This window comes from Trifolium pratense, linkage group LG2 (genome assembly GCF_020283565.1).
Source record: "Trifolium pratense cultivar HEN17-A07 linkage group LG2, ARS_RC_1.1, whole genome shotgun sequence".
NCBI lineage: Eukaryota > Viridiplantae > Streptophyta > Magnoliopsida > Fabales > Fabaceae > Trifolium > Trifolium pratense.
Window position 1 is genome coordinate 5,570,437 of NC_060060.1, and position 27,941 is coordinate 5,598,377.

The window sequence follows — 27,941 nt, forward strand, 5'->3', positions numbered from 1 at the left end:
TAATGAACGTAATTTATATATCTATCAAATACCATCAATCAAGGGTAGCATAGGTAACCACAGCTAAGTAAAAAAGATACACCATAAATCTTTGGCTCAATACGTGCTACGAACGGCAACTCAAATCATCTCAATTCTCGCACTGTATTTACAGAAGAAATGGCATGCAAACCAGGAAATAATGAAGTGCACTAACTGAATTCGTGTGTCATGAAACAAGACCCTCCCGTGCGATACTGGTCACACGAAGTACAGCTTGAGCACTTAAAGGAGACAGTTTTGACTGACAGAAGTTTTCCCAAGATTCTGTCTTGGTCTTTGGATCCTCAGATGTTGTCTCAGCTTTTGGATCCTCAGATACTGTCTTTGTCTCTGTATCCTCAGATGCTGTCTCAGTTTTTGGATCCTCAGATACTGTCTTCGTCTCTGGAACCTCAGATACTGTCTTAGCCTCTGGATCCTCAGATAAAGTGGCTGCTGGGATGAGATCGTGAAATTTCTCATACACATTTTGAAGCTCGAGAAGTAGGGTTCGAGCTGCTTCTCTGGACTCAGGAAGCTGGTCGCTCAACTGGGATGCAGCTACTTGAATCAATTTGTCAATGCCATATGTTTTTATGCCTTCCGCACCCTATCCAAACAAAAGAGAAAATGTTAATGCTCCACATTCAGTCACAAAAAAAGACTGGCCATATTAATTACCCTTTCTAGCTCAACAGAACCCCCTTTAAATTTAACTAGAAAATGCATGAAACAAATTAAAAGTGCAGCGGTGATTTAAATCATTTTGGAAAAACCCTACCCATCAACAGAATTGTGTTCATTACTGTCAAATAATTTGAAAAATACCTTATAACATCTTTGATCTTATCTTATAGAACATCTTAGAATTAGTTTCTTATCTAAGACTAAGAGTATCTTATATTATCTCCTGCTACTAATTTTCACAATTCTTAGTTATTAATATATATCATATTTTGTTTCCTATTTGATGAGTAGTGTTAATATAAATTAAGGTCAATGCTTAGTCTTTGGAATCAATATTAAACCATAATTATAAATCAAAGCCTACATTTCTATATCTTCCCTCCTCCTTCTAAAACCCTATAACTTCAACAAAGGCCTAGGTCCTTTTATACAATAACACAAATAAATCATAAAATAGCAATGATATAAGGGAATTTGTATTCATACAACTGATATATTGCAGCAAACAGACCGAATCTTTTTTAACAGGACAACAAAGATAGATATAAAGATAGGGATAGATTGATAGAGACTTGTATGTGTGTGTGTATTGATTGTCTCATAAACAGTTTCAGAGTGTTGCCTTTGCATGGTAGAATAAAATAGATATAAGGTCGTTATTATTACTAGCAGTAGCAAGATAACAGATAAATAAGCATTAACCTAGAAAAATTATTGTGCCCACTGACCAACAACAAAATTAATAGTTTCAGAGCATGTCATCTATTACTTTAGACCTTTGCTCTTTGATCACCACAAAATATCCTATTTTATTTGGCTATATGTTAGGCAGTATGCCAACAACAAAATAACTACATGCATGATCATCACAAACCATTCCCAAACAAACATAGACAAAAGAAGCTTTGTTAAATAATTTGGGACTGAAACAAAACTTTTTTAAAATTCAGTCAGATGTCCAAAACAAAGGTAAAAGATTGTGGAATTTCAACGTGAATGGTTACCAAGGTTATTTCTTTGCATCATTAATTTGCTTAATAAAATTTCGGTTTTGTTACTTTTCTTCTTGCCACCAGAAAATCATATCATGGGTAACAGTTCTAGAAATAAAGCAAGAGACAACAATATGAGCCATAGTCATAAATGTACACATACCAGTTGTGGAACACTTCGAGAAAAGCACATTGATGCCTTTGCACGAATACGAGGATGCTTGTGCTTAAGGTATGGTTGCAATTTTGGCAACAAAGAAATGGGGGAAATCCAAGTAGTCATTAATATCAAGGCTCTTTCTGCTGCCTCGCATACAAAGCGTTTGTCCTGTGAAGACTTGAGAAGAAGCTGTACTAGCTGCATTCACCATTTGGAACATGTCAATTTACTATCACAAGAGTAAGATGAGATTCCATATTGCTTTAAGTGAGCAAATTTAATAGTACATAAAAGAAATTCTGACTTACCAAAGGATCCAATGAGTCTATTATAAGATCATTATATGCACAAAAAATGTCAGCAGATGTCATAATGGCGGTTTTGATAACAGCGCTCCTAGGACTTTTCAGGGCCTTAGCAATATGTGTGATCACATCGCCCCTGTTTACCAGATAGCATGTGAATACTTTAAGAAAAAAACCAAGCAAAACCCATTGGATATTAAGCAATGACATTTCAATTTAAAAACCAACTTTCAATCAGAAAACATTAAAGAAAAAAGTTCAATACTTACAGAATATCAAGCATTGCTTCCTTATGAAATATAGACAAACGACGTACATTATTTAGAGTATCACAAACCAGGACCCAGTCCTTTGAGTTAAGTCCAGCTAAGAGGGTCTGTAACAAAACCAAATAACAACAATGACATAACACAGGTATTGAATTTATAATATATAAAGCTAATATTGAACCACACCAATTTCAATGATTATCAACTTTTCAAAACTATCTAACTCCTACCCAAAAAATGATGAATAAAATAATACCTTGAGACAAGTATCAATGTCTTCTACATCATTCAAGTTCTCAGATTCAGTGTATTCTACTTCTACAGTGGCAGTCTCTACAACAGCATCAGCAGGCACAGCCTGATTTCCATTAACATGTGGGGAAACCAAAGAGGAACCATTTCTCTTCTTTTCACATTCTTCAACATTTTCATTAGCATTATCAACAGTAGGCTTGGTCAAACACGCCTTACCGGAGCACTCGCTCTTCCTTTCGGTTGCAGGAATAGTATTGAGGTCCTTAAGTGTTGTCTTTGACATCCTTGTCAACTCAATCTGATATCAAAAACAAAGACAGTCAATCAAACTCAACACTATCATCTATACTCAAATCACCATTTATTTAACTTCTGAACAAACAAGTACAATGAAAAAATAATACGAATTTAACATCGAAAACAAAACTCTTAAGTCAAGATCTCAACTCAACAAAAAAGCGATCACCAAATAAACAAAAATTAACACCATATAGCAAAAAAATATTTAAACACTACTGGTTTCCCATATCTCTCCAAATTACAAGTACAACATCATTGCTCTTATTTCCTGAGTCTTAATTCGAGTTATCACAAACACAGACACGCATTTATATTGAATTTCCAAGATAAACAATTACGGCATAAGCCAATATTCAAACATTAGAACTGAATTTTCACTTCAAATACGACACTCCTAAGCCAAGATCTAAGCTCAACAACAAAGAAACAAACATGAAAATAACAATTACAAACCACGAAACAAAAAATGATTTATTCACTCCTGATTTTTCATATCTCAACAAATCACAAATTCACAATTATGCTACCATTGGTCTTATTTCCTAGTTCTCAATCTCAGATATCGCAAACAAATACACACATATCGAAATTTCCAAGAAATTTAATGATTGCAAATGCCAATTCCAATCTTAGAACTGAAAATTTCCACTTCAAACACAACACTAAGACCAGATACACTTTGAATCACCGCACACAAATCACCGTAAACAAATATAATGAAGCAAAATCATAAGCATTATTACACACGATCAACAATAATTTCAACTAAAAAATCAAAGCAATTAAATCACAAAGTAAATCATCTAATAACAATAACAATAACAAAAATCACCAGATTCAGTACAAAATCAAAACAGCTTAGCAACCAAACAGATTAACAGAGCAAAATCACAAGCATTATTACACATGATAAATAATAATTTAAACTCAAAAATCAAAGTGATTCAATCACACAAAGTAAATCACCTAAAATCAATATAAAAAATCAACAGATTCAGCACAAAATCAAAAAAACTTACTAGTGAAACAGAATAACAAAGCAAAATCACAAGCATTATTAAACATGATTAACAATAATTCAACTAAAAAATCAAACCGATTCATCACAGCCTAAATCACATAATATCAACAACAACAAAAATCAACAGATTCAGTTCAAAATCAAAGCAACTTCGTAACAAAACTAAATCTCCAAAAAAAAAAAAAAAAAACTAAAATCGGTACTATACAATTACAAAATCAAACAGCAAGATCTCAGCATGTGTTGCAGTAAACTATCAGAATCTTCATGAACAATTGAACAAACACATTAACATTTCAATCATGAATCCTAACACTACAAGCATTAGATTCACAATTCAGAAAATTCAAAAATAAAAAATTCTAAAAAATAAAAAATCGCACAGTAATTACAGTGAATCGTACGGATCAGAATGAAATGTAGAGAGAGAAAGTGAGATAGAGTACCTGAGAGTGATGAAAGAAGAAAATGCAGAGAAAGTGAGTTGAGAGAACGAGTTGTTAAGAAGAGTGAGTCAACTCGGAGTTGAAGAAAACGAAGAAATGAAATTGAAAAGAGTGGGATTTGAGTATATATTAGTAACCGACGAGTGAAGAGAGAAGAGAAAATGTTGCGGAGACAAAAACGACGCCGTATTAACTGGAAACGGACCAAGGCCGGCAAAATTGGAGGGTTAAATAATAAAGAGGGGAGATTGGGTCCCTGGTTGCTCGCATTCACAAATTTGCAGTATTTGGCACATTTTCGGTCGTTAGATCGAGATCTAACGGTTTTTATTTTAAACTTGATATTTTATATTTTAAATTTGGATCATGCTAAACAGTGTTCCGGACCACTTGTTAAGCATACCAAAATAGAAAATAAAAGATAAATTTTATTTTATTTTTTAAGGAAAGATAAATTTAATATTGGTAAAACAACTTTTTACACTTTTAAAATATTAAATGCACAAGTTACAAGACAAAATTTTCTTTTTAATATGGTTAATCATTGCCCCTATTTAGTAATTTAAGTGAGAACTCATTCTATTAATGACAATTTTCTAACATCTCAATTTACTCCATAAAATAAATAAAATTTAAGATTTTTGAAATTTTTATATTAAAGACAAATTAGTTTGTTTGATTAGGGTGGCAAATTAGACCCGTCAAGGTAGTCCAGTTTAAACTGCCATTTTTGGCGCAATGAGTTTGTGTTTTTCGTTCGGTGCTTTCACTTGGTTCATTCTGCTTAACCCGTTAAACAAGCGAGACGGGGCTAGTTGGCCCGCAGACATTTTAGTTTTTATTTTATTTTTTTCATTTTTCATATGACTTGAGATGAAAAATGGATGAAAAGGTTAAATTTTACGGATAAGTTTAATCTAATTTTTTTTTTTTACTTTTTTAGATAAAAAAAAAAGGTAAACTAAACTTTACTTGCATTGTTTCTATTTCCAATCCGATTTATTTTGATTTTGACACTTAATTTAGGTGATTGAGATTTATTTTGAAACTTATTTAATGTTATTTGGTTTTTATTGGTGCTTTATTTTATTGACACTTTTTTATTTTAAAGAATAACATCGATATTGCGAGATGTAGCGAATTTGGTTTCATGTTAAATTATTAATTATTATTATTTACTTGCATGGTTTGAGTTTATTAATCTTTTAAGTTATTTTTTATTATAGGTTGTAGAAAAATGTTTATTTTTTCATAAAAAATATTTAAAAAATAGTAAATTATATAGTAAATTTAAAATAAAAGAATAATAATAAAAAAGTTGTTTGGGCGGCCCAACAACTCACTAAATAGGGCGAGATTGACTTTTGAGATCAGATATCTAAGTTGGCTAGTCCCACTCCATTGTTTGACAGACTTTAGGCTACGCGGGCCTAAACGGGTCGTGTCTGTTTTGCCACCCTTATACTTCTGTTATAGCGAAATGATCGGTGACTATTTTATTATTCTTGTATAAAAATATTAGACATTAATTTGTGTTTTGCTATTATTATGAATTATGAACTAATTGGGATCTCAAAAAATTGTGAAAGACAAAAATAGATTTTTAATCTTTAAATTATATTATAAATTGTATTAAAATTGATACCGTTTGATTTTTATCTACCAATTGCGGGTGTGTTGAATCCATGAATCGGCAAATTTGTGAATGTAGAGAATCGGGTTTTTAGGTGATTGATTATTTTGGGTTTGACATTTGCATGTGAAAGTGCTATGGGCAGCAGCTGAATCAGGTGAACCAAATTAATTTCACATCTTTTTTTTGTTTATGTTTTTCCATAATAATTTTTTTCTAAACCAATTAATTTTCTTATACGATAATCTTGATTGTAATTTTTTGCCTCTTCTAGTTTTAGATTGTGAGGGTGCTGCTGTCTAGGGATGACAATGGGTAGGGTATATGGGTAGGGTACTATAGTACTCATCCCCATACCCGCGGATTGAAAAAATACTCGTACCCATCCTCATACCCGCGTGGGTAACAATTTTTGCCCCCGTCCCCATACCCTATAGGTACCTAGGTACGTACCCATACCCATACCCGTTACCCACATTTTTACTAAAAATAAATTGATCAATTATAAAATATCATATAATTTTAATAGAATTAAAAAAAATTAAAGATTTTAATATTGACTAATGAAAATTATAAACAAAATTATTACTAACCTTATGTTAAAGTCCATATTTATGTTAAATATTCACATTATTTTTATATTATGTTATAAATAAACATTTTTATTAAAAATATATAATAGTTTAGTAGAGTTGTATTGTTTTAAATTGATTTACATATATTATAATATACTAATATAAATAAAATAAATAAATATATATTATGCGGGTATGAGGCGGGGTGGGTACTAAGGTATCCGTACCCGCACCCATACCCGTTCATTTTTGCTGGTAATTACCCATATCCGTGCCCGTACCCAAAATGCGGGTTTTTACCCTACACATTGTGGGTAATTTTTGCGGGTACCCTCTGGGTATGGGTCAAATTGCCATCCCTACTGCTGTCTTTGGTTTAGTTCGTTAATTTAACTCTTTTATTATAAAAATTAAATATTAATTAATTTTCTTACGCATGATATTCTCTGAGTGAGTAAATCGTAAAGTAAATATAAATTAAGAGTGTTTTTTATGAAAAATAAATTAAGAGTTGTGATTGTAATAATTTCATGATTTGTGATTCAAAAAGTAATTTCATGATTTGCTATGATCTACTTATAATATGAGTTTGTCTAACATGTGCAACATTGCACACGTTAAAGTAACCAAGAATAGTAACTATTTATTGAAAAATAATAATAATTTATTAAAAATTAGACATTTAATATAAAATGCACAAGTTCCGATACAAACTTACCATTTTAAATTTCTTAACATGTGCAAAGTTGCACATGATAGAAAAATCCATATATCTTTAATACTGTCAATCTTGATTTTTCTCAATAACATATCAAATGCTTTTAGATTTATGTAAAACTTAACATAGATGATCTATATGATATAAACTTTCAATCTAACGATGAATTTTGTAAAATTTGTATTCGTTAAAGCGTTATTGAGCGGTATAACATTACTCATATTTTACACCGGTGTAATTTAATCTCTCCTCTTAATTTATTAATTAATCAATTGATATTACTACTTTTTTTAATTAACTCTCTGGTTTACAGGGGAATGAGGCGCCGATAATCTAGAACTTTGTTGCCATGTAAGTAAAATATAGAAAAAATTGTTTTCACTAATAATCGAATTGGTGCACATTTAGCTCAATTATTTAGTTAAAGTGAATCACTTACTTTGAAGAGTTGGTCATATCCATAACCTCGAGGTGTGAGTGAATTACTCACACATTGACATCATGAGCAGCAAAAATCTTAACTATGAGCAAAAGTAAGAATAAAACATAAAATGAACAAGACAACTTTATTCGATTTTTGCAAAGTGTTACAAACTTGAATGACGAGTTTTACAAAAGAGAAAGGGCATTTATATAGGCTACAATAGTTGAGAATTTCGTAGCTATAACATAAGTGCACATAAGCAACATTAAAATGGGAAAACAAGGAGGCAAAACTACCAAATGCCTTTAGTTGGAGCTGCCACAGTTGTGGGGGATGTTTCAGAAGCGCCCAACTCTTCAAACTAGCTTGGCACGGCTGTGACACTCCTTTGCACGACCGTGGCCAAGTCTCATACCTTTGATCTTTGGTTTTCGTCACTTTTAAGCCAATGGTAACGGCCATAAGGGCCATAATGCACGAAATTAAGTTCAAAGCCATCAATATCCACTAATCCTTCATAAAGCAGACTCTCTGTTTGTCTTCTTACAATGCCTTAATTAATAAGTCATAAAAAATATGCCTTAAAATGGCATAATTCCACTTGCTCATGCATTTTTGTTTTAAAAGTTACATTTAAAAACAAAACATGTTATTGTTCAGAAAACCGAAAAACAAATCACGTTAGGAAAAAATGGAGTTGATGAATTTTTATTTATTTTTGGTACAAGATGAATTGATGAAAATATTGTTTATCTCTTTTCAATGTGAGTGAATTTTGATTTATTTTTTGTAGTATTTTTTTCGATTCCTCTCTCATTATATCAAGACTCTTCTCATTTAAACCCTCGTGACTTATAATTGTGCAAACATAGTGGCATGCTGACGTGGTATTTTTTTTTAGCTATTTCCACTATTTTTTATATTTCAACTTATCTTTTTTTTTTAATCAATATTTCAACTTATCTTATTTGTGAATTTATATTTATTTAAAAAACAAAAAAAAAAATAGTGAAATCAAATTAAAAGGAAAAAACCTAATAAAAGATAAACTAAAATTTCTCATCATTCAAATCTTTATCCCCAAACCCAAATCTTCATCCCCAACCTAGATCTTCATCCAAATCTTTACCATTAAGCTCAAATATTCATAAAAAATAGTTAAAAACCAAATAAAATGTCAGATTCCTTCAATAAAAATGACAAAACTCATAAACAAAACACATATTTAATTTCACCATTAACATATACTACTATTATAAAAATTAAAAAAAAAAAAAGAAGATTAATATAGTGTTAGATTAATATCTTTATCTTTTCAATCTCACTGTTTAATCTCAAATTGACTTAGGTGTTAGAATATCTTTACATGCATCCACCTCTACTTCACTCAATAAAAAATATGTGAAATAAGGATCACAACTTTTGAATGAAGCATATTCTAAGGCATAAGCATTATGAAATTACTACTCCAATTTTAAATATAAGAGTATATAATCTATTAAAAGCATTATGAACAAAAACACTAACATTTCAATTTTAAATCCTAAAACTACAAGCATTTGATTCAAAATTCAAAAAATAAAGAATCAAACCCTAAAATCAATCTTATTTGGGGCTGTTTGAAGCCAAATTGAAATTCGTCGATCCATAACGGTGGGTCGGTGGCGGAAGGGTAAATTTCTTGCGACAGGCGGAGAAGCCAGAAGAGTAACCTAAGGAGACATAGAAGAAAATCAGACAATAAAAACAATAACAGCGCATCACAAAATGTAAGATACGAAATGTTAAAAACATCCAAACATGTAAAATCATAAATACACTTCTAGAATCCATTTTGTCATCTCTTAAATAAAATGTCATCTCTTAATCTCTTGATAAAACTAACATACACACAATATACCTATTTAGAGAAATCAACTAATCTTACATGTCTTTCTAGTGTCTAAAACATTACTAGTTTTATCATTGGTTGATTAGGAGTGTTAAGTGTGAACTTAATTGACAATATCAATATTATTAGATTGAACAAATTTATACGAATTTGAACATAAAATTTGACGACGGTGTGGATGGTGAGTGTCTCTAAGTTTTACGGTGGATATGTCAGAGTCACGATGATATTTATTATTTTCTAAGGAGCAGGAGAGAGAGAATAGAAACAGAAACTCTGAGAAAGAGATTTACGAACGTGTTTACGCTTCGATACGGATACGGTCCCATCCCTGTCTTTCTCTTTTCTGAATTTTCTCTCACTAAAAACCTCTCTCTCTCTTTCTCTCTCTAAAAACCTCTCTCTCTCTGTTCACTTCTTCAATCTCAGCTTCGTTTTCGATCTCTTCACAATTTCTCTCTCCGATTCGTACAATGTTACAATCCACAATCCCTAACTCGTTCTTAACTCACTCACTTTTATTTCTCCGATGATCATGGAACTCACCGATTCCACCGCCGGTAGTAACAACAACCTCAACAACAACATCCCTCCGCCGCCGCAACAACCACCACCACAATCACCGCCGCTTAACAACTACCAAGACACTCGTTCTATTCTCTGCATCGACCTCAACGAGATCCCTTCACCTTCTTCTTCATTCCCCGAAACCCTACTTGACTCAACAATCGACATCGTTCGTACCTATCACGAGAATCCAGCTCCACCTCCCGGTGGTCCTGCTGCTCTTCCTACTGGTACAACTGCCTGCGTCGTTTGTGCTAAATCCTCATCCTCCTCCGGCGGCGGTGGTAATTGTTTAGTTTGCGACGGCTGTGAGCGGAGTTTTCACCTGGCTTGTGCTGGGATTCGAGGCGGCGGTGGTCGACAAGGTGCTGCAAGTATAGGAGAGTGGGTTTGTGGTGAGTGTTTGGCTAGTGGTGTGAAGAGTAAACGGTGGCCGTTGGGTGTGAAGTCGAAGCAGCTTCTTGATATCAATGCTTCACCACCTAGTGATGTTGATGGGGAGGAGTTGCATGATGCGAGGTATGGAAAACTCATGCATTCTTGTTTTATTTTTTGTGATCACTCTATGAATGTTAAACCCTTTTTACATGTTTGTTTTTCCTGAGTAAGGTTTGAATTTGGATTTATGCTAGTAATGTAAGCTTGTTATTATCATTGATAGAGTTAAGAAGTTTTGAGATGGAAGAATGTATGTGGATGTTTTAATTGTGTTTGGAAACTTGTGATTTTTGTTATGTTTACTTTGGTTTATTTTTAGTTTTGAATTTTGAAAGCTTAGAAAATTTGTTTAGGTTAGTTAGTAAATAGTTTAGTTGTTTTTATTTTTGTCGTGTTTTCGGATGTAGTTTAGTTGTGTTTTTTTTTTGGGGGGAAATGCTAAATTGTACTCTCTTCGTCTTTAATTATAAGACCCTTTTGTAACATTTGGTTGACCCTCAATATAAGACCCTCTACAAATTTCTAGACACATAGGGACGGAGGGAGTATAAATTATAAAAGAACTCTTGTGAGATTTTAGGATATGTAGGAAGTTAGTAGTCAACTTTGCGTAAGTTGTTTGTGAGATAGATGCCATGTTTTTCGGATGTAGATTATAGAAAAAAGTTAGCAACTGGGGAGCGAACAGGGAATTAGTTCCAAATGAAGAATAAAATCTGTCACATTTGTAATCACACACCTTCTTGAGGTTAGGGCCAATGACATATGAGCTATAATCGTTTTTTATAATGATTTCTTAGTTGCCTCCACATTTTCAAATATCTGTTTCCATGAGTTTCAATCCCATTTTAGGAAAAAATCTCATTTAAATACAACCCTTCCTGTCAATAGAGTAAGATTATGCCGTGATCATGACGTTGTGCCGTTACAAAGGTCTTTCTTTGCCACATTGGATTACGTTTAAATGTCATGGGACACGTGGCTGCTATCGTGGCATGAATTGTGGTAGTTCACGCGCTTATGTAACATGTTTCTGAAAGTTTTTGAAAAGTAAAAAATACCCTTAACTTTTAGGGTTTCGAAGGTAGGTATTGCGGTATTCTAGGGATTTTGGGTCAAAAAACTAGGGTTTCAAAGATGAACACCCTTTATAAATTGAGATTGCTCTCATCTCAGTTTGTATGTGCCTCTTGTCAATTGTACTCCATGGCTATCCGATCTTCAAGCTTTCCGACAACTTCCCCGTAACCGTGCTCTTTGGCTACCTTTAGATCTCTGTTTCTCCGTTGGTTCGCTGTTCAACATGTTTTATTTTTATCTCACCATTCTTTAAAGCTTAAATTTGTTTCTTTTCTTGATTTTTGTGATTATTAACTTGTATTTGTTTAAGATCTGATCTATGGCTTTTTATTGTTCTTTATGAATATATGAATTTTGAGTATCTTTTTTCAAAATTTGTGATTTATACGTATATAGTATAAAATATTTAATCTGTATAAAGAATTTCCGAGTTATGGCCATCCCGCTGTTACCTGCGGCACAATATCATTTTTAAAACCCTAGTCTGACCCAGAACCCCTAAACTAACCCAATTGACAAGAGGCACATACAAACTGAGATGAGAGCAGTCTCAGTTTATAAAGGGTGTTCATATTTGAAACCCTAGTTTTCTGACCCAAAACCCCTAAAATAACCCAATACTACCTCTGAAACCCTAAAAGTTAAGGGTATTTTTGACTTTTCAAAAATTTTCAGAAACATGTTACATAAGCGCGTGAACTACCACAATTCATGCCACGATAGCAGCCACGTGTCCCGCGACATTTAAACGTAATCCAACGCGGCATAAACCTCCTTAACGGTGCAACGCCGTGATCATGTTGCAATCTTACTCTATTGACAATACATGTTGTATTTAAATGAAAATATTTCCTAAAATGTTAACGAAACTTATATGGAAACAAATATTTGAAAATGTGGAGGCAACTAACAAATCATTATAAAAAACGATTATAGCTAGCTGGCGTTGGTCCTAGCCTCAGTTTGTGAATAAGAATAAATTCATATTTTCAAATTACATAATTCAGGCATTAAAAACGAACTTCATATGTTTGTGAGATGATTCCGGGCAGCATTATTAAGCAATCTTAAGCATATATGTCATTCACTGATGTTCTTGATGTTTGACCCGTCACATACTAAGTTTAGTTTAACACTGAAATGCTCTGTGTTTGCCAACTTACGACTTTTGATTTACTGTGTATAATTGTTATAAGCCTCAAACTGCTTTCATTTGCCTCTTTTAATTTGTTGAGTAATAATCAAATTTGAGGATTCCCAGTTGTTATAAGTAGTTACTGTTTACATTCACTTTGGTTTTAGAAAGCACACTATGGGTGATAAATCTCTTGGTGCCAATCAATTTGGTGCTCCAGTCACATATTCGACCTTCAACAATGGAAGTGTGTTTGGCTTCCAAAAGGCATCTGGAGCTGTGACACATGCTGTTAGAGTGGGTTATGAGGATATACTCAATCACACCCAATCAATGGCCAGAAGCTTTGCGGAATTACCATCTCAGACTCAGAGTCCAAATGAGTTAATTTTGCGGGCTCTTAGAGATTTTATTACTGAAAGGCATGGCGTACTGGAGGATGGTTGGCGAGTGGAACTTAGACCATCAATGATCAGCTCTGATCTGTATGCAGTTTATTGTGCACCCGATGGAAAGATATTTGATTCCGTGTATGAAGTAGCTAATTATCTGGGGCTACCGTCTGGCTACAATTCTATGGAATCGGAAGCAAGAAATGAAATGTCTCTTTCTCTAGGTGGGGCTCACCTATCCAGAAAAAGGAAGTCTTCCAGGACTCTGGCAGCCAATGGTTTTGCGGAAAAGCAGGGAACCTTGGTCAATAGTAATTATAAGGATTGTTCTTATGATTTAAGTATGGAATGTGATAATGCTCAGGGGACTGTCCCAAAAGCGACTGAGATTGGAAGAAAAGAGAATGGTCACTCCGACCCTCATCAATCCGTTGTAAGTGAATCTAATTGATATTTCCTTTTGTTTTGTTATGGAGATTGTTTTGTTACTTTTGTTTTTTCACACACAAATATCTGATTTTCTGGAATTCTTATAGTGAAAGTAAAATTACCTATTCCTGCCTGATTTTTATGTTTTTTTTATATGATTTCAGGATGGACTTCCTGTGCAGTTTAAGGACTTCTATGTTCTTTCTTTGGGAAAAGTTGATGGGAGACCTTCATATTATGATGTTAACCTTATCTTTCCTGTGGGCTATAAATCTTGTTGGCATGACAAGATTACTGGCTCTCTTTTTACGTGCGAAGTTTTGGATGGGGGTGACTCTGGACCTATATTTAGGATTAAAAGGTGTTCATGTTCAGAATTTCCTATTCCAGATGGGTCAATCAGCCTTTCAATGCAAAGTAATTGTCAATTTGTGAGCGAAACCAATGAAGGTCAGAGAGAGACTCGTGAAAGTATGGATTTAGATGGTGATGAGAATTTCCAGATGCTGCTTTTAGAACCTTGTGCACCAACAGAAAACGACATCTTGAGTTGTGTTGCCAGTTTCTCAAATGAAGCATATGCATCAGAAGGATTAAGGCCAGTTGCTGGTTCAGTTCAAGAGATTACTGGAAATTCATTTGCTGATAATATGAATTTTAGTGATGAAATTGGTGATATTTTGGTGGAAGAGCAGTCCTCATCCTCAGCATGGAGAGTTATTTCTCAAAAGTTAATCAATTCTTGCAAGGATATTTGCAAGAAGAAAGGAAGTCTTAAATTCTATTGTAAACATGTTGAGAGTGAAATGGGATTATGGGATTTAAGAAATGGAAAAAGTGATACCCGCTTCACTTTGTTGGATAAATTTTTTGGTTCACCTGTTTCTGTCAGCATTCCAGATACAATTTATGCAGACAATGATCTGAATGGCTTTTATGAGCTGTTAGAGAAATGGTTGGAGCAGGATAGATTTGGATTAGATGCTGAATTTGTGCAAGAATTATTGGAAATGAATCTTGGTGTGCAAGACTCTTTGCAATATGAACTTCTGAGTAGTAGAAATAATAGTTCTTCATTGCCAACAGTAGACAATGGTTTCCTAGTGGTCGAATATAAAGGTCAACCAAAATATCAGGAGGAAGAAGAAGCAGTTCGAGGTTTATATAGAAGGTCTAAGAAGGCAAGATTGACTGAAAAGTACGTTAAGGAAGACCGACGTCCACCTCCTGGGAAACCACTGTGCTCAAGGGCTCCTACTGAACTGATTGGTGACATTTTTCAGGTATATATATGTACCTGTCTGCAGTGAAATTCATATCTTTATTTTATCCTTTTACATTCTTTGGCTTTATTTTTCGATTGCTATGATCCACAGTCCTGCATTTTTTTGTTTCTGTTTTTTCAGGTTTGGGAGCTTTTAGAGCGATTCCGTGAAATTCTAGAACTGAAAGAACCATTGTTATTAGAGGAGCTTGAGAAGGAACTTATCAACCCATGGTTTGATGAATTAGATTTCCCTGAGAAATCTGAGAGGGGAATGGGTGGAAGTCAAGTTTTAACTTCAGGTTCCACGGGAAGTTCTTTTATTCAAGTGGAAACAGAAGCAATGAAAGAGGAAGCCCAAGTTAAGCTTGCATCTTTCACCTATGTCAGATGCTTTGGTGTATCTTTGACCAAGGCCCATAATTCATTACTAAGAGTGCTAATAGGTGAACTGCAATCAAAGGTGGCCGCTTTGGTGGATCCGAATTCTGAACCCGGAGAGACTCGGACAAGACGTGGGAGAAGGAAAGATATAGATAGTGCAGTTCCTGCTAAACGAACCAAGGTCAATATGCTTCCTATCAACGAATTGACATGGCCAGAACTAGCTCGTAGATATATCTTGGCTTTCTTATCAATGGATGGTAACCTTGAGTCTGCGGAAATTACTGCCCGTGAAAGTGGTAAAGTATTTCGTTGCTTACGAGGCGATGGTGGTTTACTGTGCGGTTCCCTTACTGGTGTGGCTGGGATGGAAGCTGATGCACTGGTGAGAGCTTAGCTTTTGTCTTAAGAAATGATTGGCAACTTTAATCTTCACCTTGTCTAATATGATTAGTTACTCTTTTTCTTCACAGTGCTAACATACGGGTCTTGATGTAAACTAATTTGGCATTACAACTCAATTCTAAAATCAGAGTTTTGTGGCTCTAATACAAGAAATAGATTGTAAGATGATCACTTTAATATGCATGCAGTGCTATGCTAAGTTGCGAAGCATAATAAAATTAAGAATACTTGCATCTAAAAGACTATGACCGTCTTTTTGCATTTTAGCAGTCATGCTTATAACTCAAGTATAGTCTTGGAATATTCTTTGAATCATGTTAAACCTATGTGCTTCTCATTAGACTTCATATTTTCATTATGCTTTAGCAAACATGATGTTCATAAAATGCTTGTCAAAATGTTGTACTGTTTGAGTTCCACTCTCATTTTTCTTGTGATGTTAAATTTTCCTTATAAGGACTAGCACTTGGGATGAACTGGTATAGGCATTTTGACTAGATTTAGCTTGACTCTCTTTAGGTTCGAATGGTATCGCTTGAGGGCGTGTTTTGCTACTTGATTTCTGGAAATATCTTTCCTGTGTCATACATTGCCTTTAAATTTTATACTTTGCAACTGTTTGAACTTTTTCTAGACTAGAAGTTAAGTATTTAAACTGAAACAAACGATAGAAGTAGTGCTGAAGCTTTTTTTCTTTCTTTTTTGTACTTGAAACTTTGCTTTCAGTTGCTTGCGGAGGCTACGAAGAAGATTTTTGGTTCTTTGAGCAGAGAAAATGATGTACTCATCATAGAAGAAGAGGAGTCTGATGCTAATGGTGCTTCTGAAATTAAATTGGCAAATGATGGTAAAATTCCTGAATGGGCGCAGGTTCTGGAACCTGTCAGAAAGCTACCAACAAATGTGGGAACCCGAATCAGAAAGTGTGTTAATGACGCTCTAGAGATGAATCCGCCAGATTGGGCAAGGAAAATACTGGTGCACTCAATTAGTAAGGAAGTGTACAAGGGCAATGCATCTGGACCAACAAAGGTGCCCTTTAGTGACTCTTCTCCTTTATATATATATATATATATATATATATATATATATATATATATAGTTATAATTATAATTTTTTTGTGAGTGCATGTACCTAGACATCGCTAAGACTAGTGTGAAACTGCTATTTTTGTTGCCTGGTTTGGCTGATGCAATGGTACCATATATTTTGCCTAACATATTAACATAATTAGTTCTTGCCGTCTAGTGTATTATCTTGCATATTGTAATATGCAAGTGAATTTATAGTTCTCTCTCCACATGCATACGAGAAAACCCAGTAATGCATTTTGTATTAACCCTTTTTGTTGTCACTTATTACTACTCCCTCCGTGCCTAATATAAGCCCATTGAGAGAAAATTTTTGTCCCTAAATATAAGCCCATTGAGAGAAATTTTTTGTCCCTAAATATAAGCCCCTTTTCAAGTTACTAAATGCATTATTTTTCCAACTATAACCCTAAATACAAGCCCCTTTACAATGGAATATGAAAAGTCAATTGTAAATACATCTATACACATAGGATAATTTACTAATAGTTATACACAAAATGTTCACATAAACTACACTATCAACTTTTTTTAATGTATGAAAAATTTCAACGGGAGCTTATAAAAAGGGATGGAGGGAGTATATCAAGACACCATGAAACCCACAGTTTATATAATGAAAGGGTTGGAGAAATCTTGACCATATGGATAGTCAACACCCACCCCCACACTTCTTTCTCTTTCATTACAGAAATTCAGTTTCTTAAAACTGTTAAGATCATCAAATGTATAGCCACAAAATTAAAAGCTTCATGTTATTCTCTATATTACAATGTGATAGATCACATGGTTAAAATAACCTGTTCTTAATTTTGCTTGGTTTTTTAATGAAGCATGAGTGCATGACCCTGAGTTGGATATCCTTGTTGTTTATAAACAGAAAGCAGTTCTTTCAGTGTTGAAAGAGGTAACTGAAGGAGAGCAGTCAAATCCCAACAAGGGAATGAAAAAGAAGATTGTTATATCTATTTCCGACATAATTATGAAACAATGCCGCATTGTATTACGTCGTGCAGCTGCTGCAGACGATTCAAAAGTTTTTTGCAATTTGTTGGGAAGAAAATTAATAAATTCTTCTGATAATGATGATGAGGGACTTCTTGGAACTCCAGCTATGGTGGCCCGCCCTCTCGACTTCCGAACTATTGACCTAAGGTTGGCTTGTGGCGCGTATGGTGGATCTTGTGAAGCTTTTCTCGAGGATGTACATGAGGTATGTGTCCTATCAAACTTAAATCGCTTAAACAAGCAGTCTGCTAATTTTTTTCTTTAGGCTACTCTTTCCTTTTAGCCCCAACTTTCTCTTATTATGGTATGGTTTCTATCTTTTGTAAAGGTTATCTATGTATATAGTGTTTTTTATGTTTGCTTGTGTCCTATTCGAGTACATTGCTCAAGGTGCATCATTGTTTGTTTCCTTAAAAATTTAAAATACCGGTCTTTAATATGTTTTCTGCCAGATCCAAGTCACTTTTACAATATTATTAATCTTTTCCCAATACATGGAGTACACTAAATTGTAATTTTGATGTTGCAGCTGTGGTTCAATGTTCGTGTTGCTTTTGGGGATCAACCTGATTTAGTTGAACTGTCAGAAAAATTATCCCAGAATTTTGAATTTTTATACAATAAGGAGGTTGGTACCTTGATGGGTGCATACATAATCAGTTTTGTGCTCTCAGTTATTAATTGAACATTTAATTTTCTTTTGTACAGGTTGTCACTTATGTTGAAAAGTTCACTGATTATGCTAAAGCAGGATGCATCAGCGATGAAATGAAAAAAGATATCAACGATTTCATTGCATCAACAAGTCAGATTCCAAAGGCCCCTTGGGATGAGGGGGTTTGCAAAGTATGCGGAATTGACAGGGATGATGACAGTGTTTTACTGTGTGACAAATGTGATGCTGAGTATCATAAATATTGCTTGAATCCTCCACTTGCAAGGATCCCTGAAGGAAACTGGTACTGTCCATCTTGTAATGGTGGTAAACATGCAACTCAAGATGTCACAGAACGTGCACAGATTACTGGAAAACGTAGTAGTAAAAAATTCCAGGGAGAAATTAATTGTCTTTACTTGGAAGCACTAACTCATTTATCGGCTGTAATTGAAGAAAAAGAATATTGGGAGTACAGCGTGGGAGAGGTTTGTTGACAGACACCTATTTATGTTTCCTTATTTTTTCACCCGGCTGACAACGTATAAACCGCTTGAATATAATGGCATTATGTTCTTTTATTTTGCTTTGTATCTTTGTTATGTTTTCCTACATATGTGCCACAACATTTTATTTTGGTAAATAGATAATGCTGGTATATGCTTCCCATTCATTATCATCTGAATGAATCTCAACAGTATTCTTTTTTATTAACAATCTATTGTCCCTAAACTCTTATAATGGCTGATTTTGATTTCCTTATTTCCTTCGGTACAGAGCCCCCTTTTATCTATAATTGGTTTTCCATCATTGAAGTATTGCTTACTAAGCAAAAGCTCATTTCTTAGTTGAGCTATTATATACATTGTTATGATGCTTGATTTGAATTCTATTATAAAGTTCAAAATGCTCTGTTGTATGCAACTTGGTTGATGATGGCATATTGCTAAAACTGCATCTTCTCTGTATTTGTATTTGCTTATGTTTTTTAAATGGTTGCAGAGAACGCTTCTTCTCAAGTTTTTGTGTGATGAGTTGCTCAATTCTTCCCTGATACGACAGCATCTTGAGCAGTGTGCAGAGTTGTCTGTTGAGTTGCATCAGAAATTGCGTGCACTTTCTGTAGAGTGGAAAAGCTTGAAAATTAAGGAAGATGTTTTATCCACAAAAGCTGCAAAATTTGACACATTGTCTCAAATTACCATCGGGGAATTTGGTCTTAAGGAAGGGTTCACATCTTTGTTCTCAAATACTAGTAAATGTCTGGTTAAGCCACATACTACAACCACCAATCCTAGTGGTCCTGGGGCATTTGTTGATAGTCTACCTTCAGAAGAGATTCCCAAAGTGAAGTGTAGGTTCAATAGTGTTGATAAAATATCTGTGGCACATTCAGATTCTGATAACCAGCATATGAATTCTATAGAAGGACAACTTAGGACAGTTCCTGTGGCTGCGGAGTCTCAATGTACAGATAAATCCCTCAAGTCTTTACCATCGTCAAATCATATGCCTCAAGAAATAAATGGCTACAGTGGAGCAACTCATATTCAGGATAACTACCAGAAATGTGAGGTAAGGGACGTATCTACTTGTGTGACATACCAGCAAGGGCAATGTGTGCCTGTTGAAGTTTCCCAAAATGCTGTGAATGAGTCAGAAACATACCACCTTGAGCTCAACGCCGTCAAGCGTAATATTTCACTGCTGCAGGACTCTATAAATAGTGTAGGATCACAGCTTCTGAAGCTCTCTGTTCGCCGGGATTTTTTGGGTATTGATTCCATTGGTCGACTGTACTGGGCTTTGGCTACACCCAGAGGACGTTCACGTATAGTTGTTGATGCAAGTGCTGTTCTTCAGCATGGAAGAGGATTGTCAGTTAGCAAAGATTCTGCAGAGAAGTTTTCTGCTCTGCAGCATTGTGCAGTATTTGAGAGGGATACCTATAAGATGTTAGGGCTGATCAAGGATTCCTCTCCTTTGATGTCCCAACCACTTAATGCTTTTGGCAGTAGTTCACCGTGGATTGTTTATGAAACAGATTCAGAAATTGAAGAGCTATTGGGTTGGTTAAAAGATTGTGACCCTAAAGAAAAAGAACTGAGAGATTCCATCATGCTGGGGCCAAAATATAGACCTCAAGAGTTTATTAATGCACACACTGAAGGTCAGGTTGAGGACCAAGGACCTGTTTATTTGCCAAGAAATACAGTATCTAACTCTCTTGTTACAAAGGCCACTTCTTTGCTGGAAAAGAATTACGGTCCCTTCTTTGAGTTGGATACTGCCGAGGTGTTGAAGAAGCAGAGTAAAAAGGCCAGAACAACTAATGATGAAAAGTTGTATAGGTGTGAGTGCCTAGAACCCATATGGCCTTCTAGGAAACATTGCTTGTATTGCCACAAAACCTTTTTAAGCGATGACGAGTTTGAGGGACACAATGATGGAAAGTGTAATGCCGGACTTCTGGCCTTGGAGAGGAATAAAGAAAAAAATGGGTCTTCTAAAGGCAGAGGGAACATGAAATGTGATGCCTCACATGAAAAATCCAGAGCTGATGCAGAAACAGCTGGAACCTCAATTAATAGATGTTCCAAGCTAAGTTCGAGATTGATCAAGTTTTCAAATGAAAATTCCTCTTGCCCATTTAAGTTCGAAGATATATGCTCAAAATTTGTGACAAATGATTCCAACAAGGAAGTTGTCAGAGAAATTGGTCTTATTGGTTCAGATGGTGTCCCATCCTTTGTGCCTTCCATATCTCCTTTTGTTAGTGATTATACACCATTCTTAGCCCTAAAGGATGGTAGCATTGTTGGTGGTGCTTCTAAAGCTTCAGAAAGCCGGGTTTCTCAGGAAAAAACTGATGGATCTGGCATATGCCATGACCATAAATCAAGCAAATCTGCTGAAAGTTTAGCCGCAAATGAAAGCAACGAAGCAGGGAAATCTAACAAATCATCTTTGGGAGAACAGAGAGATGGAAACTCATCTTTTTGTAGTTCCGCTTCAGATAAGGGAGTTGATGGCTGCTGTGTGGTTCCTTTGTCGTCGTTGAGACCATTAGTTGGAAAAGTTTCTCATATTTTGAAGCAACTAAAAATTAATCTGCTTGATATGGATGCTGCACTTCCGGAAGTTGCTCTAAGACCATCAAAGGCACAGTTAGAAAGAAGACAGGCCTGGTGTGCATTTGTCAAATCTGCAGCGACAATATATGAGGTTTGTCTTATTTTTTTCACTCTTGCATGTTGATTTCTCCATTACCGGGCATTAAGCCATATCAAAGCACATCTGACACATCTCATTCCTTAGAGTTTTAGCACTGCAGCTATGCTTGCTGTGAGATACTTTGTTAAATAGATAGCACTAGCAGTTTGTTGACTAATTAATTCCACTTTTCACATTTACTCCAATATCAATAAGAAGTATATGTTTTATGTGTACATCTACATTACAGAATAATACCGATTAACCTAATCTTGAGTATGTTGATTGGTGTTCCTTCCAATTTCTCAGATGATTCAGGCAATAATTTCACTGGAGGATATGATTAAGACGGAGTTCTTAAGGAATGACTGGTGGTACTGGTCATCATTCTCAGCTGCTGCAAAGTCTTCTACGTTGCCTTCTCTTGCTCTTCGCATTTACTCCCTTGATTCAGCCATTATGTATGAAAAAATGCCCAATTCAAGTTTAATGGACAGCTCTGATCCTCCTGCCGCAGTGGAACTGAAACCAGTGATCACAGTGGATGCTGATAAATCCAAAGCAAGCCGGAAGTCAAACAGGAAAAGGAAGGAACTAGACAGTTAATCTTATGCTGTATTCTTGGCTGATAAAATCAGACAGATACTTCACTTTATGTGATCTGATACGATCATGCGAGGATGCATGCATGCGTTTGGATGAAATGGTCACTGGCCAACTTCAGGTTATTAAAGGGGGCAGCCACAGCCTGCTGGTGCCACTTGCGCGCTTCTTGTACATATAGGTAAAGCTGACCTGCTAACTTGGATGCTCGATTTTGGCTAAGTAGAATATGTAGGATTATCTGCTTTCAGTGACGGCACCAGTATGAAGGAATTATGAGGATGCATCCAATTTTGAAATGATTATTACTGCAGCTGTCCAATTGGTTGCTCCATAGGTAGAAGTGGTATTATATTTTTGATTTTTCTAGCAGAGTCTGATCCATATATGTATACAAATGGAATTAATGTAAAGTAGGAATAGAAGAAAAGAAGTAAAAAAAAGAAAGGATGGAAGTCGGACAATGTTAAGTTGAGCAGTTGTAGGCAATATTTCATTCTTTATACATTCTCTCTTCACCCCATAAAAAGTCCTGCACACGCATGCCCTTGATTTTGTCTTGGGCATTGCTGATGTGTTAGAATGCAGGGGAATTTTTAGAGTCAATGCATTTTTCTATCTGCTTTATCGAACTTTGCCTAGCTCGCGCCAAGTTCTTTTTGATTTCTTAATGTGCATCTGTTTCTATAATTCTTCTCTCTTCGTGGTGGCGAGGTTTAATTTATGGATCTTAATGAGGTTCTAGTTTCTCTAACTCCATAAAGGGTTGCAATTGCATCAATCTTGCTGACTGTGACAATGTAATTTCTGATTTGTGGCAATAATAGGTTTTGTATTGCACATCAATGTAGCTGGCTAAGTGGTCCCTGTGCCTGTTATGCTATTTTAACAGCATGCTGGTTTTTTATGTCATCTATCGACATGCTGAATGTCGATCAGGAATCAGGAAAACTTATTATGATTTCTGGGGTGTAGGTTGGATTGGTTTCTGTAAGCTTTGGGAGTTAGATCTGTTATGTAGCGCAGTTAAAAAAAAAAAAATCTGTTATGCAGCATAAAAATCTGACATGATATGAGATTGTGCTCATCAACTAAAATTTCTTATGATTAAACAAACTGTCACGTGATAATGTCGTGATAGTGTTAATTTGCTGTTGAAAGCTTACAAACAAATTTTTAACAATAGTTGAAGTTAATACATCAAATTTTCAATTGATCCATCCATTGTAAAAACTTTATATGTGAAAACATTTCATACTTTTTAACTGATGCAAACATGTTTTAAATTTTGAAGTCTTAAATTTCACATTTCATACTTTTTAACAGTGAATCCTTTATTTCATTTAGTATGAAATCACAGGAAAATGTCCCCTTAACCAATTACTATTCTTTTACCCATCATAGTAAAATGGTCCTGAATATCTTTGGTTGATTTTCCCTGTTTTGTAGAAAAGGGAATGTGTGAAAACGATGGTATGGTAGATAGAGAGTAAGAAAATTACTTGTAATGAAAAGTGAAATCAAAGGGAGAACATGATGTACACAGAAGCACACAATTTACTATAGCTTTTAACTTAAATAGTTTATTGTAAATTTGGAAGTACAACACAGGACGCCATTGCCCAAATTACTGGACTTTTTATTTACTAAGCTTGGCTTAGAGACATTCCAACTCTTAGGCACCCAAAGCACCCAAATTACATGATGCATTTAATTATACAATGTTCTTACTCTTTCTTATGTAACTTAATAAGAAAGCAATGCAATGTTTGCATCATGCAACATAATACATATTACCCCACCAATTCAATCCTTCTCCCCCTTCATGGTTTTGTTGCTCAGTTGTTTCAGATGCAACAAACACATCAAAGTAACACCTCCCATCATCACTTCCATCATCTTCCTCTGATTGAACTCTTTCAATAGGAGCCACACATCCACCATAGTTGTCAGCTGGAAAGTATGAATCAACACTGTCAACAACGACATGAGGACTACCCTCGTCCACCACCGCACTTCCAACACTTCCAGAACTCATGTGGTCATCCACCTTTATGCTGAAAATTTGAGCTATGTCCACTTGAAGTGGATCAGCTTTCTTTTCTGATAATAAAGGTTCTTCAGGCATATCTTTAGCTGGAACTTGAAGCTTCTCATTTAAGGATACCACCTGTGAAATAGTCAACATGTTATTAACAATTAAGATAATCATAGATTCATAATCAATACTTCAATTTCCACTTGTTAACTATTTTATGGTCCACTTTGCATACCCTCTTTTTAAAAAATTCATTAGTCTTTATCACAAAAGTAAGTCTTAACTCTTAAGCATATTTAGAGATATATAGAAAAGTATATTCGCATAGTTACTTTGAAGACCTTTATTTTCAAACAAGGTGGGGTTCAGAACAGATGCTATTTTTTGGTAGTATGTGATTATTATAGTGTAGAATCTCATTTGTAGGACCTCTTTTGATAGCTCCCAATCACCTTCTATAGTAAGTGGAAATTGTTTCTTATGATGGAGTTCTGATTGTAAAGCCACTAATTCTATCCTATACACAAACTCAAACCCATAACCTCTTTTGACAGACAATTTATATTCTATTCTTTACCTTTTTTATGCTTAACTCTAATCATTATAGATTTCACCAAATTCTCAATTTGCATATATAGCATAGCCAAATCTAACCAATAATAGTACTAATACAACTTAGTTTATATACATGTTCAATCAATTGTAACCGTCAGATCATTAAACACATTTGACTTTAATATTAACTATCTATTCTTAAGTCACACATATGATTGGTTGCGATTTGCTGATAGTATATTGTATATTTAATCAAACACATAGTAGTAGTAATAATAATAAATCATGATATTGCTATGTAACCAAAAAAAAAAAAATCATGATATTGCTATTGCATACTTAATCATATAATGATTCAATTCTTTTAATAGAACACATGTATATAAGTACCTCAGATTTGAGTTTCTCATTCTCCTTGATAATGGAATCATATGTTGAAAGTAGGGAATCATAGGAAGATTTAAGAACATCATAATCTCTTTCAAGTTGTTTTGTCTTCCATCTAGCCCTACGGTTCTGAAACCATACAGCCACCTGTCTAGGCTGCAACCCTAGCTTCTTGGCCAATTGAGTCTTCCTCTCTGGCTCAAGTTTGTTCTCTTCCTCAAAGCTCTTCTCCAACAGATGAACCTATTCATCAAATCACACCGTTAACCACAAAAATAAATATCACATAATATCTCTCATATCGGTCATGTTGATCAGTTAAATCCAGGGGTTCAATTCCTATCCGGTGACTGAAATCTTTCAACAGAAGAGAGAAAGACTCATTGAATATAATACTATTATAAATATTGTTATTATATTATATTCAACGAGTCTTACTCTTTCCTACTGAAAATATTTAGTCATCGGAGAGGATCTGAACTCTCCTCCCCTAGACTTCTCCCTCAGTAATCTGTAAAATTAATAACAAGTATAAGCAATTTTTGGTTTACAATACACTAATAAATGCTTTCAAAATTAAATTTCTATTGAAAGTCAACCCTCCTTTTTTCAACATACTGCATTGAAAGCTAAACCCATACCATACCAAATGTGAGACTAATTGCTGATAAGAAAGATTGACAAACATGAACAACCAATACCAATACTAATTCATTCAGGAAACCAACCAACCTGCTCGGAAGTGAGGCGGCGCTTCTTCTCCGGCGACTGCTCCTCGTAATACTCCTCATCATACAGTTCATCCGGCGAGCTAAAGAAAGGTCTCCTTTTTGAGCCTTCCTCCATGCTCATCATTGACCTTCCTACTTTCATTTCAAAAACATCAAAAAATAAAAAACTTCATCAAATTACACTCTTTTGTACATCAAACACTTCAAACAAGATCTAAATTAACAAATCATAACACTAAAACACAGAAAATCAAAAAACAAAAAAAAAATGAAAAATTCTAATTCATTATTAGTCTAATACACAACCAAGTTTCTTCCTTTAACAAAAACCCAAATCAAATCATATCTTCATTTCTCTGTTCCCCCAAATTCAACACAAAATCAAGTTACTTCCTTTATCAAAAACCCAAATTAAACCATCTCATTTTCTAACCAAAAAAAGCAACTTTTTCTAATCCTAAATTTCCCACCTTCCAAACATATACCATTATCATTTCTCACGAAACAAACCAAACAACAATTCATTCAATCCAAACAAAAGGGTACCATAAAAAATCAAACAGATTAACAAAAACAGATTAATCAAAAACAGAAAATCACCTCGAAAACCAAGATCAGCATTCCCAAGAAAGAGCATATTCATGTTGTTGTTACCACGACAACTAGAACTATCAAAGTAAAGACGACCAGACTCCATTTTTTCACTTCAACTTCACAAACTTCACGTTAAAGGGTATGCTAAATTTTCAACTTTTACTAATAATCTTTCAGAATCAGAAAAAAAAAAAAAATGAAATTTTTTTTCTCTTCAAATTCAAAAGTTCGTATTTTTATTGAATTTTCTTTGATGGGCTATGGATTAAAAGATCATTAACTTATGACGGAAGAAACTAGTTGTCCAAAGCAACCTCGCCGGAGTTTCTAACGGACATATGCAAGATCCCATCATGCACAGTAAGATTAAAACCACCGATTCCGGTGGTCTTTTGTTTGATTCAGTTTTGAACTTTGAGAGTTCACCGGAGTTGGAGGAACGCCGATTGCCGGAGATGGATTTTCCGGCGAGGTTTTGTGGAGGGTGTATGTATGTGGTGAGTGTGTGCAACTGAGTGTCTTCTGTGGCTAAAGTCTTTAGATCAAAGGACTGTGGCTTTTATAGTAGTTTGTTCATTGTAAAATGACTTAGTTACCCCTTATTGGTTTGACTTTTTGTTTGGACTAAAGAGAGTACTTTGGTCATTATCCCTGATTCAACTTAAAAATGTTTGTAAGGTTAGACGCCTTTATTTGGATTTCGGTGTTTGATTATCATTTTTTCTACAAAAGAAAAGACAATTTAGTTTCTTGTAAATTTATCACAGTTTAATTCACTCTTTGATATTTACATTAGCAATAATATTTTTAGGAAAATGTTAAACAGTGTCTCGAGCCACTGGTTAAAGAAAAAAATATTAGTAGTTTAACATTGATATTTACAAATTGAAAATTATGGTTTCATGCGCAGTTTGCAACTCATGTTTGCATTTACAAGAAAAATACACAACATTAACAATTATATTCATAGTTTGAAAAAAAGTATGAACGTCAACTACTTCTTTAGATGATCCAAAAATAACAAGTTGAAATTAAGGGATAAATCACACATTGAACATAATATGCATAATGACATTCGTGAAGAATCAAAGTTTGTAAACCATTTAACTTTACACGCATATTACTAGATCCATCATATCCTTGACCTCAAACTTTTTGAATGTTAAGATTATGATGAGACAATGTTGAATACATCCATTGCTTAACGGCGGATGATTTGCACATGTACGATATCTAAAAAACTCCTTGACAAATATTCTTATCAATAGGTCTAA

At 34.6% G+C, this 27,941-nt stretch overlaps 3 protein-coding genes across 3 annotated transcripts; 1 reads left to right on the plus strand and 2 right to left on the minus strand.

Moving 5' to 3' along the window:
* On the minus strand, positions 1-4,687 carry LOC123906542. Its single transcript, XM_045956472.1, has 6 exons — positions 4,457-4,687; positions 2,691-2,987; positions 2,435-2,541; positions 2,169-2,301; positions 1,864-2,058; positions 1-631 (listed from the first exon to the last, which is right to left on the minus strand). The coding sequence occupies exons 2-6, from the start codon at positions 2,970-2,972 to the stop codon at positions 209-211; spliced, it is 1,140 nt and encodes a 379-aa protein (XP_045812428.1). The 5' UTR covers positions 2,973-2,987; positions 4,457-4,687; the 3' UTR covers positions 1-208.
* Positions 4,688-9,956: 5,269 nt separating this feature from the next.
* Positions 9,957-22,994, plus strand: LOC123906543 (methyl-CpG-binding domain-containing protein 9-like). The gene is made up of 10 exons (XM_045956473.1): positions 9,957-10,783; positions 13,085-13,742; positions 13,903-15,021; positions 15,145-15,771; positions 16,518-16,823; positions 17,764-18,096; positions 18,421-18,519; positions 18,600-19,034; positions 19,549-21,771; positions 22,069-22,994. Exons 1-10 carry the CDS (start codon positions 10,227-10,229, stop codon positions 22,363-22,365), a joined length of 6,654 nt encoding a protein of 2,217 aa, XP_045812429.1. The 5' UTR covers positions 9,957-10,226; the 3' UTR covers positions 22,366-22,994.
* A 907-nt stretch (positions 22,995-23,901) lies between these two features.
* On the minus strand, positions 23,902-27,205 carry LOC123906544 (homeobox-leucine zipper protein HAT5). Its single transcript, XM_045956474.1, has 4 exons — positions 26,674-27,205; positions 26,075-26,205; positions 25,346-25,585; positions 23,902-24,532 (listed from the first exon to the last, which is right to left on the minus strand). The coding sequence occupies exons 1-4, from the start codon at positions 26,768-26,770 to the stop codon at positions 24,137-24,139; spliced, it is 864 nt and encodes a 287-aa protein (XP_045812430.1). The 5' UTR covers positions 26,771-27,205; the 3' UTR covers positions 23,902-24,136.
* Between the last annotated feature and the right edge of the window lie 736 nt (positions 27,206-27,941).